The sequence below is a fragment of the Dermochelys coriacea genome, chromosome 3, assembly GCF_009764565.3.
Source record: "Dermochelys coriacea isolate rDerCor1 chromosome 3, rDerCor1.pri.v4, whole genome shotgun sequence".
Taxonomy (NCBI): Eukaryota; Metazoa; Chordata; order Testudines; family Dermochelyidae; genus Dermochelys; species Dermochelys coriacea.
This window is the reverse complement of record NC_050070.1, coordinates 47,090,239-47,103,963: the sequence shown is the minus strand read 5'-3', so window position 1 is coordinate 47,103,963 and position 13,725 is coordinate 47,090,239. Positions and strand designations below refer to the sequence as shown.

Genomic DNA, 13,725 nt, shown 5'->3' with positions numbered 1-13,725 from the left:
TAACAGTATTGTCAAGGAATTGTCTATATGTCATATTTAACCAGTATATACTATTTAAAAAACAAGGAAATTCCCATCAATTAAAAAATCATTAGGGATGCTTAAGGAAACATCCATCCACATAAACCCTTAAAAGCAAGGAAATGTCCAGTTAAGATGTCCTTTCTTTAATACACCTTAACCCCCCCCACACACCACATTTGTCACAGTCACAATGCAACACAAAACCTTAGCTTCAGCCTCACACCTCCTCATGGGAAACTAACACATCACATAGTTCGGTGATGCATGGATGCCAAATGCATATGCATGATGATGAGTTTAGCGTTGACGTTTGGGGTTATCATATGATTGTGAGGAATGCAATGTATGTGATCTTCTGGCACCATGTAATATAAGAACATAAAAATGGCTATATGGGGTCAGACCAATGGACCACCTATATCACCTGTATCTTGTTTTCCAACAGTGGCCTGTGCCAGATGCTTTAGAGGGAATGAACAGAACAGGGCAATTATTGAATAATTCACCCCTTATCATCTACTCCCAGCTTCTGGCAGTCAGAGGCTAGGGACACCCAGAGCATGGGGTTGCATCCCTGACCATCTTCGCTAATAGCCATTGATGGACTATCCTCCATGAATTTGTCTAATTCTTTTTGAACCCAGTTTTGCAACATCTCCTGGCAATGAGTTCCGCAAGTTGACTGTGCATTGTCTGAAGAAGTATTTTGTTTGTGAATATAATCTGTAGGCAGCTGATATATCAAAGAAAATCATTCTTATAAAGAGATATTGATCACCTACCCCCCCACCAAAGCCTCTCCAGTTATGTCTCTGTCCATAATCCACTCTTTCAATTCTTCATCCATTCTTTCCTCTTCTCTGACACAGCCCAGTCAATTCACTGCCCCTTATTAATTCTCTGTCACCCCTGATCTCCACAAAAATTCTCTGTATTTTTGTCATAGAATAAATTATCTACCCCCATCCCTCCTCTGCCCACAAGCCCAGTCAGTCCACCCTCTGCCCACCAACATTCCCCAATACATCCTCTGGCCCAAGATCTCAGCCCCTAATTAATCACTTCTCTGTAGCTGATCCCCAAGGTTCCCATACAGTTGCTTCTCTACCTACAGCCCTTCATATGCTCCTAATCAAATATTTGCCCCCAAACTGTAATTTACAAATAATCAGGCCTCCAGTTCACCCCATACCCCATTTCTTTAACAGGTCATACTCTACCCCATCACTCATTCCAATTCTCAACCCTTACCCGCCCCCCCCGACTTGCCACATCCACTACAGTTCACTATAAACTTCCTAGCCTCACAACTCAGTCCATCCTCTGCAACCTACTCCCCACTCAACTCATCCCTGTGGCCCTACTCCCCACACAATCCATTCTCTGCACACATCCCTTAATCCATCCTGTGTGACCAACACCCTTGTTCTATTATATCTGACTGACACCCATGTCCCTCTACTCAGTCTCTCTGCAAGACCCTTCAGTTAGCTGATTCTCCATCCACCAGCAATTTGATCACCACCAACCCCAGTTGTTCCTCCTCCTTCTGCTGACTCAGCAAAGTTATCCTCTACCAAGGCTACCCTCAGGAAACGGATCCTCACCTGAGTTTAAATGATGATCCTTGGTCCAATCCCGGCCCTCAAACTTATCTTCAGGGCTTGTTTTCTTTGCTTGACATGAGAGTGGGAGGGGAATGGGTCCCATGGCTGCTCTTTAGGGAAGGGGAACACCTTGGGGTATATATCTTTTACACTCTACTCGCTCTGCCTAAGCCATGGCATCTCCTGCTCCTCCTGTATTCTTCCTAATGTTCTCATTGCCTGGCAGGGGAGCAGCCATAACCACAGTAGGAAGCAGGTTTCAGAGTAGCAGCCGTGTTAGTCTGTATTCGCAAAAAGAAAAGGAGTACTGGTGGCACCTTAGAGACTAACAAATTTATTAGAGCATAAGCTTTCGTGAGCTACAGCTCACTTCATTGGATGCATTTGGTGGACAGTAGGAAGGTAGCAGGTGAATATGGCAGGGTCTTCTGGACAAAATAATCTGCCACATTGTAATTAAAGACTGTATCACAGTGCATACTCACAAAGGGGGACATGTTACATCTGCACTTGCAACCTTAATATTGGCATTTCCTCATTTCTGAGCGCTTGACTTTGCCAGTTGAATGCTCCTGTAGTGTGGCTTTCTGTATGTCCTTTTCAAGATTTTAAAAAAAGCAAACTGAAAATAAACAGAACTCCATCATATAGAATCATACTGATCTCCATCCCTACCCATGGGACATCAGCAGAGTTATAACCTTTAGATCCACAGCACAGACCTCTACCACTGGTGCGATGGAGTAACTGATAGTAATAGTAGGCAGGTTTCAGAGTAGCAGCTGTGTTAGTCTGTATTTGCAAAAAGAAAAGGAGTACTTGTGGCACCTTAGAGACTAACACATTTATTTGAGCATAAGCTTTCGTGAACTACAGCTCCCTTCATCGGATCCTGGTGTACCAGCCATTTAAGGGGGATGAGACACACACTTTACCAGTGAGTTTCACAACCATTTGCTCTACAGCAATTGCAAGGAAATACTAGCCAAGGCCTTACCGTCCTGGACTGGATATGCTCAGTGCAGATGGCATCTACAAAGAGCTGCCAGACTATAATCATCAAATGGTAATTTCAAAGGCTTATAACTTGGCCCAATCTCTGTGGCTTTTCATTGAGAAAATAAAAGGCATCTCTCTGATCTCAGGGATTCCCCAAGTTTCAAGTTCCTTCTCCAAATCATGGACCTTTAAGAAATATTTAAAAATATTTAAGAAATATTTTATAATAAAAAACCTCATATTTTTTCAGCAACTCATTCTCGGAAATGGCTGAACCTATTTTTAGTGAACCTTTCCAAAACACTTCAGCCTGAGGCAGAGACCTAGTGTGAAAAATTTCAGATCTAGTGTTTGTTTGAAAAGTAAAAAGAAACTGAAAATAAGGTCTTGCGATTTAAAGCGTGAGGCAACCATAACTATAAGTGTCACTGCCAGATTTGTCTATAATAATGGGTCAGAGACTATATGAAAAGATGTGTGCAAGAGGTTAAAAAGAACGTGCCATATTGACCAATGTTTTGCAGTACTGTTTCTCATGGCTTGGTAGAATATTAAGTTTCTTTTGGGATTAAAAACAATTTGTTGCTGAATTCAGAGTAGCAGCCGTGTTAGTCTGTATTCGCAAAAAGAAAAGGAGTACTTGTGGCACCTTAGAGACTAACACATTTATTTGAGCATAAGCTTTCGTGAGCTACAGCTCACTTCATCGGATCACTTCACTGCGTCCAATGAAGTGAGCTGTAGCTCACGAAAGCTTATGCTCAAATAAATTTGTTAGTCTCTAAGGTGCCACAAGTACTCCTTTTCTTTTTGTTGCTGAATGTATTAATTTCTCATAAGTGACTGAAACAGGAGCTTTGTAGATTTTAATGTAACAGTGACACCATGTGGCCAGTGGTGTATTGGGCTTTACATTTCAAAGCATTATTTTCTTGGTCAAACCTAAGCATTAGTATCACAGCAGAGAGAAAAAGAAGCAGAAGGAAAAACCAGAAAATGACAACTTTTGCCATGGAAAAGAGATGCAAAGAGTCCCATTTTATTGCTTTGCACTTTTAAAAAATATGTTTAAATTGTTGGTTTCAGAGTGATCTTCCTAAAAACACCATCCTAGCCACTATGGAGGTAGAAGCCCTCTACACCAACATTCCACACAAAGATGGACTACAAGCCGTCAGGAACAGTATCCCCGATACTGTCACGGCTAACCTGGTGGCAGAACTTTGTGACTTTGTCCTGACCCATAACTATTTCACATTTGGTGACAATGTATAACTTCAAATCAGCGGCACTGCGATGGGTACCCGCATGGCCCCACAGTATGCCAACATTTTTATGGCTGACTTAGAACAACGCTTCCTCAGCTCTCGTTCCCTAATGCCCCTACTCTACTTGCGCTACATTGATGACATCTTCATCATCTGGACCCATGGAAAAGAAGCTCTTGAGGAATTCCACCATGATTTCAACAATTTCCATCCCACCATCAACCTCAGCCTGGACCAGTCCACACAAGAGATCCACTTCCTGTACACTACGGTGCTAATAAGCGATGGTCACATAAACACCACCCTATATCGGAAACCTACTGACCGCTATTCCTACCTACATGCCTCTAGCTTTCATCCAGATCATACCACTCGATCCATTGTCTACAGCCAAGCGCTACGATATAACCGCATTTGCTCCAACCCCTCAGACAGAGACAAACACCTACAAGATCTCTATCATGCATTCCTACAACTACAGTACCCACCTGCTGAAGTGAAGAAACAGACTGACAGAGCCAGAAGAGTACCCAGAAGTCACCTACTACAGGACAGGCCCAACAAAGAAAACAACAGAACGCCACTAGCCATCACCTTCAGCCCCCAACTAAAACCCCTCCAACGCATCATCAAGGATCTACAACCTATTCTGAAGGACGAGCCATCGCTCTCTCAGATCTTGGGAGACAGACCAGTCCTTGCTTACAGACAGCCCCCCAATCTGAAGCAAATACTCACCAGCAACCACACACCACACAACAGAACCACTAACCCAGGAACCTATCCTTGCAACAAAGCCCGTTGCCAACTCTGTCCACATATCTATTCAGGGGATACCATCATAGGGCCTAATCACATCAGCCACACTATCAGAGGCTCGTTCACCTGCGCATCTACCAATGTGATATATGCCATCATGTGCCAGCAATGCCCCTCTGCCATGTACATTGGCCAAACTGGACAGTCTCTACGTAAAAGAATGAATGGACACAAATCAGACGTCAAGAATTATAACATTCAAAAACCAGTTGGAGAACACTTCAATCTCTCTGGTCACTCGATCACAGACCTAAGAGTGGCTATACTTCAACAAAAAAGCTTCAAAAACAGACTCCAACGAGAGACTGCTGAATTGGAATTAATTTGCAAACTGGATACAATTAACTTAGGCTTGAATAGAGACTGGGAATGGATGAGTCATTACACAAAGTAAAACTATTTCCCCATGGTATTTCTCCCTCCCACCGCACCCCCCACTGTTCCTCTGATATTCTTGTTAACTGCTGGAATTAGCCTACCTGCTTGTCACCATGAAAGGTTTTCCTCCTTCCCCCCCCCTGCTGTTGGTGATGGCTTATCTTAAGTGATCACTCTCCTTACAGTGTGTATGATAACCCATTGTTTCATGTTCTCTGTGTGTGTGTATATAAATCTCTCCTCTGTTTTTTCCACCAAATGCATCCGATGAAGTGAGCTGTAGCTCACGAAAGCTTATGCTCTAATAAATTTGTTAGTCTCTAAGGTGCCACAAGTACTCCTTTTCTTTTTGTTTAAATTGTTGAAATGCTAAAATATTATTTGTTGCCTAATTACTCTTCTATTGAAACAAAATACATGGGAACATACTCTTCTATTGAAACAAAATCCATGAAACGAAATTAGCTAGACAATTCCATTACGCTCAGTCATGGCATGGTCTCTTCTTAGGGAAGAAGCTCACAGAGGGGGCATTCTGGAAACCTTGGGAAACCCAGGGATCAGATGAATAATCAAGATCCTTCTAAATGTATAATGTCAACATGCAGAGTGATTCCCTTTGTGCTGTAACCTGGGCCATCCTGACACCCTAGCTTGTTTGTGAGACCTACAAACTGGCTCTCCCCTATGACTACTCTGAAACGATGGAAGGGAGCTATAACAGGTTATAGCAAGATTAATTACTGGAAAGGTTCATGCTTGGAAATACTCCATTGATAGATGGAAACATGCCACATAATAGCAGCTGCTTCCAGTTTTGCCTTCCGCAAGATATGCCCTTGTCCTCCAAAGCCGGAGGAGCCCCACATTATGTTGGAACTCCAACAAGGGCAAAACCCATCTTGGTGTCCATGTGTTAAATTCTAATGTGGTGAAAATGCTGACAGTGGCCCTTCATTTCCTTTTATTTTTGTACACGCCAAATGCTTGCCGTACCTGATAGGCCATGCATTTCCCAAGTGGAAAATGGATAGAGCACTGAACGAGCATGAGAGAGTTCAATTACTGGCTCTTCCACAGAGTTTATGTGCAATTTTTGGCATCTCCCACTGTGCCTCAAACAGTGTTGCCAACACGCATCATTATATTATTGATAGTTTTGTAATATTTGCTATTGCTCTTAAAGGCCTATTTCTGGACCCAGGTGATTATGAATCTCAGTTTTCATTTAAAAATAATGTTACTAGTTCATGTGATAAGCTTGAAAATATTTTCAAAATCTCATGGTTTTAAATCTCTTTATTTAGTAAAGGCCTGACTAATGATTTTTCAGCACTTGGAGTTGATGATACTGCATTCCCCATCTCTAAATGTGAGATAACAATACATTCCTACCTTATAGCAACAGATTCATATTTGTAAGGTGTTGGGACACTACAGTCAATCATACAGAACCCTTCAAACCTGTTCAAGCATCAAACAATCATCAAAGAGATTGGATCATGTACATTTTCGCTACAGGACAAACTGTTGGTTACACACATGCATGTTCGGATATAAACAACTCTGTGAGTGCTTGTTACAAATATTTGCCACAAAATAGACACAATTCAAATTCTCATGATTCCCTAGCACAATTTAATGCCTGTCAGCAAGTGACACATAGAATGTGCACCTTTTAAAGGTCTGCTATTGGCAGTGAATATGTTTCAAAACCTGCATGATCAGATTGCTGAGTTCCTTCACTCATAATCTCTTCTATTAACAGGGTAAATATTTTCCATGTACTGAAGAAAAAGGCCTTGTTTTAAACACTTGACATCCACTTTTAGCCCTTCTTTTGGAACCTTAGAATGCCTTAGAACAGCATCAGAAGAAAACAGTTTTGCAGCGGCTGAAGTTTACTAGACTGAGTATAACTTTAGACTCTCTATACGTGGACAGTGTTCGCAGCAATGCTAACCCAAAAAATAGCCTTTAGTTTTTAACGCTATCAGAGTGAAAATTATTTCTGTGTTTTGTCTCAAGATCTTGTGAATGGGCCACTCAGGGTATGTCTACACAGCAATTAAACACCTGTGACTGGCCCCTGTCAGCTGACTCAGGCTCACAGGGCTTGGGCTCTGGGGCTGTAAAATTGCTGTGTAGACATTCGGGCTTGGACCCATTGTGTGGTCCTAGAGCTTGGGCTCCCGCCCAAGCCGGAACATCTACACCACAGTTTTACAGCTCTGCAGCCCTAGCCCAAGTCAGCTGACACGGGCCAGCCATAGGTATTTAATTACTGTGTAGAAAACCCTCAAGTCCTGAGCTGCAGTGATTCTGTATGGAAGCCAGAAAATTCATCTTGTGTGCTTGCCTTTAAAAAGAAAAACCATATGCAAGAGAAGATGGATGGATGCAGCTGCTGAGTCTACTGTTGTTAACTTTACAGACATCTTGTTAGAGATGTTTATAAATAGATTTTGAAGGATTACATTTTTATTTGTAAATGTTGGTAAACTTCAATTTCACCATACACAAAACGATGAAAAAATATTTCTATCCATCATAACTGAAATGTACAGCTCGGCAAAATAAGAAGAATGCTGCTTGACAACTTATTAGAGTTTGATTTAAGGATGGTTACTTGGTATATTTTGACATGGTCAACTCCATGTCCTAATGACTGTTTAATTATTTATAAATATTGGAACAATTTCAGCAGGAGAAACTGAGAGCGTCCATTCAAGCATATCCCATAGTCCAGTGATTAGGGCATGGAGGTTTAACTCGGGGGGGGGGGGGGGGGGAAAGGAGGAATTGAATCAGGCTTCCCAGGAGCTGGGAGAGTGCTCTAACTCTGGGCTAAAGGTGGTTGCTGTTATTTGAGGGGAGGGGGAAAGGGGATGTCTCTCTCCCTTGGCTTTTTGTGAAAAAGACCTTGGGGGCCTAACTCTGGGGGGGAGGAGGGTTCACAGGAGTGAATGACATTAAATGAACAGGGGCTCTGGAAGCATGGCAGATGTGACATCCATATGCTCAATGGCTGCTTTAAGTCCTATGGTGAACTTGTGGAAGAGCATTTGACATTTCTCCTTTAGCCTAGGGACAGCTCTGTGAGTAAGAAAAAAAAAAAAAGGTAGGAGTTCAGATCTTGTCTTTTCTAACTGCTGTTTAAAATTTCCATATACTACCCTTATAATTGGCATGGGGAGGGCTAGATTCACAAAGGACTTAGTCACCTAACTGCCTCTACAGCAGTGGCTGATTAGCCACTGGGTCAATGAGGCCCATGCCCGGGGGCCCCAGAAAAAAAAATCTACCACCAGGTGGCGGAAGCCCAGAGCCCTGGCCACTGGGTGGGCAGGAAGGGCAGGGCGGAGTGGCAAAAGCCCCTGCGCCCTGACACCACTCCCCAGTGGAAGTACTGGGCAGGTGGGGTGGGGGAAGTCCCCAGTGCCCTGTTCCCGGCAGAAGCCCTTGGGCAGCGGGGGAAGTCCCAGCACCCAGATCCCCACTGCAGCCCTGGGACTGGACGAGACTTGGTACCTGCTGCGGCCTCAGGGCTGGGGGAGCTCTCATTCCCTGCTGCGGCTTGGGGCCATGGCAGGGGGACAGAGCTTCTCTGGTCTTGGCGCCATGGGGTGGGGGGGCAGAATGGTGGGACCATGTGTGGAACAGAGGCGGGGCCCTGGGAGAGGGCAGAGAGGGATGAGCTGTGGCCACAGATGAAAGAGGCAGAATGGGGGTGGGACCAGAGGTGGAAGGGGTGGCAAGGGGCCCCCCCACTTGCTCTGACTCAGGGCCCCAGGAAACCTTAATCTGCCTGTAGGCACCTAAGTCCATCTTTTAGGCTCCACCAACATTCACAAAACCACCACAGCGCAGATGCAGGTTACTTTGAAGATCTAAAAAGTGAAGTTGAACCCCAACCCTCAAAAATAACTTTCATATCTGCCAGCATCATGCACTAGGCTGTCCTCTAGTCAGAACCTCCTGAGTAGTATCCCACAAAGATCCTTGCACTATTAAGGACTTCAGGCCTGGGCCCAGTATATGGAATGCCAATTAAAGAACAAAGACCATTGGTTAAAAATGTATCCTTATCTTGTATTACCAATGGTAACTACTGTGTGCTGGTTAAAATTGTAATTTATGAATAGTACTATGTGATAATGTTGCATTTGTATGTTGTTGTTTTCCAGATGGGAGTTGGTGTTGTGGACTCTGCTGTTGCTGGATTAGGTGGCTGTCCATATGCGAAAGGTGCTACTGGAAACGTAGCTACGGAGGATGTTCTATATATGCTTAATGGGTTAGGGATAAATACGGTAAACTATTGCACATTTATGTTAGCATATCTACATTTCTTAAAACTGCCAGTCACTGTATGTTTGACTAACATAATAGTGTTGCTGTCAGGGAGCTATTTGTTGCATCATTTAAGAAGATTGTTTGATTACAATGCACTGAGATTTGTAGCTGAAAAGCCCTTGAATATGATACACAGTAGACTGGTGAGAGAGAGAAGCTGCTGAACAGGCAGGCTTAACTGCTGAGGAGGCTGAGCCAGCGCTGACTGATAGCAATGGGAGTCTTTCCATTGACTTCACTGAGCTATGGATCAGGCCCATAGTGATTATGGGTCTACGCAGTAGTTTAATTCATCTGGCTTCATATGTGAAAAATACAATTGTGACTATGGGCCGCCAATGTGATAGGGCCGTGAAAAAAGCTAATGTGGTCTTGGGATGCATCAGGCGAGGTATTTCCAGTAGAGATAAGGAGGTGTTAGTACCGTTATACAAGGCACTGGTGAGACCTCACCTAGAATACTGTGTGCAGTTCTGGTCTCCCACATTTAAGAAGGATGAATTCAAACTGGAACAGGTACAGAGAAGGGCTACCAGGATGATCTGAGGAATGGAAGATCTGTCTTATGAAAGGAGACTCAATGGGCTTGGCTTGTTTAGCCTAACTAAAAGAAGGCTGAGGGGAGATATGATTGCTCTCTATAAATGTATCAGAGGGATAAATACCACGGAGGGAGAAGAATTATTTAAGCTCAGTATCAATGTGGACACAAGAACAAATGGGTATAAACTGGCCATCAGGAAGTTTAGACTTGAAATTAGACGAAGGTTTCTAACCATCAGAGGAGTGAAGTTCTGGAACAGCCTTCCAAGGGAAGCAGTGGGGGCAAAAGACATATCTGGCTTCAAGACAAAGCTTGATAATATGGAGGAGATGATATGATGGGATAGCCTAATTTTGGCAATTAATTGATATTCGACTACTAGCGGTAGATATGCCCAATGGCCTGTGATGGGATGTTAGATGGGGTGGGATCTAAGTTACCACAGAGAATTCTTTCCTGGGTGTCTGGCTGGTGAGTCTTGCCCACATGCTCAGAGTTAGCTGATCATCATATATGGGATCGGGAAGGAATTTTCCCTTAGGGCAGATTGGCAGAGGTTCTAGGGGTTATTTGCCTTCCTCTGCAATCTGGGGCACTGGTCACTTGCTGAAGGATTCTCTGCACCTTGAAGTCTTTAAACCACGATTTGAGGACTTCAATAGCTCAGACATAAGTTAGGAGTTTGTTACAGGAGTTGGTGGGTGAGAGTCCATGGCCTGCATTGTGCAGGAGGTCAGACTAGACGATCATAATGGTCCCTTCTGACCTTAAAGTCTATGATTCTATGATGCACAATCTTTAGGACTGACCCGTCAAACACAGACTCATTCAATATCCCTTCAAGCCACGTAAAACCATCACATTATTGTTCACAAAGGTGAGTTATGTGATGGTGAGATTAACTCACAGAGCAGCTGAAGACCAGTATGTCGTGTGTGACACAGAGTTTCTACGAACTGGAGCAATAGGACACATAATTTGACTTTGGAACACAGATGCAAATGATAGCATAAAAAACACAGACACTGTGGTTTCAGATCTAGTATGGTACACAAACTGTCCTAACTGCCTCCGTCTGTGGTTCAAGGTTGTCTCTTTTGCTTCAGTCTGCACGCAGGAAAAGCAGTTACAAAATTTTCTTTGAGGTACCAGCTTCATACGCCTATCCATGCCTTTGTCACCTCCAAATTAAACTGCATGGTGAGCCTTGCATAGGGCCACGTCTTGGGACCATTCAGAAATTGAAGTCATGGAAGAATGCAGCTTTCTGTTTATTAAGTAGTGGTGCACACAAAAATCACATTGCACCTGTCTTTCATGAACTGCAGTACCTCTCAGTTGGTTTCCAGAAGTTTAAGGTGCTGATTTTTTATCTATAAAGCCCTAAATGGTTTGGCATCTTACAACTTGCCTTCCATTTGTAATCTGTGGAGATGCTCACATTAAGAATATCCTGGTTTAAAAGAGGGGGTGGGGATTAGTCTTTGTGGTGGTGGTGAACTACAGATGTTTCTTGATTAATGTTCTAAAACAGCAAAGTCCTTTGGGAATGAGGGCGGACATTTGGCTTCATTTCTACACTTCTTGGGCAAAACGCCCATTGACTTCAGATTTTTCCCATAAAATATTTTACTAGAGCCTGTCCAGGGGAATTATTCAAGCAAAAATATCCAGCAAAGCCCATGACCATATGAAATTGATCTGTTTTCAGGTTTTATGATATGGGTCACAAACCTTTTGAGCAAATATATCAGTAAGTATGTCTGAGTCTTCTTAAGGGAGTTTAACTGGCACTGTCTTTGTATTTGGTCCTAAATATTTACATGGAATCCTGTGAAGCAAAATTTCCAAGTTTCTCAAACATCCCTCTAAGCTTTTTCCATAGTGTGTCCCCTGCTGCAACAGAAAAAAGTCCATTGCCCTTCCACCTTAGCCATAAAGAAAGAGAGGATGGTTATAGGCCCGGGTTGAAAAACCATTGCTCAGATTTTCTCATCTTAATGTGTAAAGATTCTAGTCCCCACAGAGTACATATCTCCATTTATTTAACTACCCTATTCTGCAGTGTGGGCCTAATAGTCTGCTAATATTTCACTATTTTTATATGACAGCACATATTGAATTTATATATAACAAAATGTTTCTATTTGCCAAGAACTGGTCTGTTTTCATTTCAGCTGTGTCCTCATGCTCTCATTTTGTTGACTAAAGTCACCCAAAATGTAAGCCAATGGATGAACTGCTATTTTGAGGCTTCATTAGTGCTCTCTCATTGGCCATGTGCATCAGAATAGTAATTAATGGTTATTTTATAGTGTTCTCCAGAATGATTAAACAACATGATAATGTGAAGTGAATCTGTAAAAGTCTGTCCACAAACATGTTGCTTGGTAGTACAATGATAAATGGGCAGTTCAATGTCACACGTGATTAATGGTCACAAAGGTTTCCAGCGAGACATGCACTTTATACAAAGAAACCGTTTTTATATGGTTCAGCTATAATTATAATAATAGTACCTGCTCTTATGGTGCCTTTCCTATGCTTAACAAACAGTAACCCTCAAAAAACTTCTGAGAAGTGGTAAAGTACCCTTATTGCCATTTTATAGATGATGAAGCTGAAACTCAAGGAGATTATAGTCTTGATCCTAACAAGTGCTGAATAAGAACTGATTTACTGGAGTCAGTGGGAGTTGTAGGAGTTTGGCTTCTGGGTGGAGATGTTTCACTTCTTGAAGGATCAGGTTCTATGTCACCGCCCAAAGTCACACAGAAAGTTCATGGAAAAGAAGCAGACTGGCTGGTACTTCATGGCCCTCAAGGTATACAGTCATCTAGTTTAGGCATATGGCCAGTCCCCCAATCCTCCTGCACACATGTTGTGTGGGCAGCAAGCATATGTATATGCATTCTTCTGCATCTGCCCTGAGCTATATTGTCCTAGCTCAGAGATCCTACACGCACCCATCACTGCCCTTTCTCTGCTCTCTGACCTTCACACATCTTTCTGTAACTCATGAGAGTAAGGTCAGAGTTTTGCCCTCTGTGTGTAAACCATCTCTTAAGAAGTATTATTGTTCATGTTTGACTTTCAATATAATGTAAAACAGAAAAATTAGCATTTGAACAGCACAGGCTCTAGACTAGACCCGCCATGCAAAATGTGCATGTTGTTTTATTTAACACATCTAAGCATGTGTTTCTTGTCAACACCTATTGTACTATTAAATATTCATTACAGTGTTGTGAATTTGGGATGTTCTTGGTTTCCACAGCAACCTGCCCACCCAGTCTAGCTATGATGGCATGTTTCTTATTTCTGTTAGGTATAACAAAGACAGATGGTGCAAGGCTGATTGTAACTTTATTCCAGCTAAATATGGCTTTTTGATTAAATGGAAATTTCCCTGAGAAAATTTCCATTTTTGTTGAAAATTTTCACTCATGGACTTGACTATTTAAGGCAAAGGTTAATGCAAAGCATGCAAGTAAATAAGCTAAAACAGGATGTGGATGATTTAAGGGACTGGTAATGAGGCAGGAAACATTTTACTTCTTGGTCAGTGATTTTATTCTCCCCTAACTCGATAGTAACCAAAAATCACCAATGTTTTAGGGGCTCTCTCTTTTTGTTTGGGGTTTTTTTTAGCCTGTGTAAAATGAGTTGTTTGTACAAGAAAGAATGTGTCTTAGCAAGGAGAGATTAGTCAGTGATTCTCCATACAATT

General features: G+C 42.5%; 1 protein-coding gene across 6 annotated transcripts in view; it reads left to right on the top strand.

The window, feature by feature from the left end:
* The window catches only part of HMGCLL1 (3-hydroxymethyl-3-methylglutaryl-CoA lyase like 1), a 117,158-nt gene that overhangs the window by 100,281 nt on the left and 3,152 nt on the right, over nt 1-13,725 (top strand). For 5 of the 6 annotated variants that reach the window (XM_043510387.1, XM_038397786.2, XM_038397792.2 and 2 more), the window contains one exon: nt 9,283-9,408. The exons of the other annotated variant lie outside the window; for it this stretch is intronic. In XM_043510387.1, coding sequence (XP_043366322.1) covers nt 9,283-9,408 — 126 coding nt within the window. The remainder of the gene's footprint in view (nt 1-9,282; nt 9,409-13,725) is intronic. 6 annotated transcript variants of the gene reach the window in all.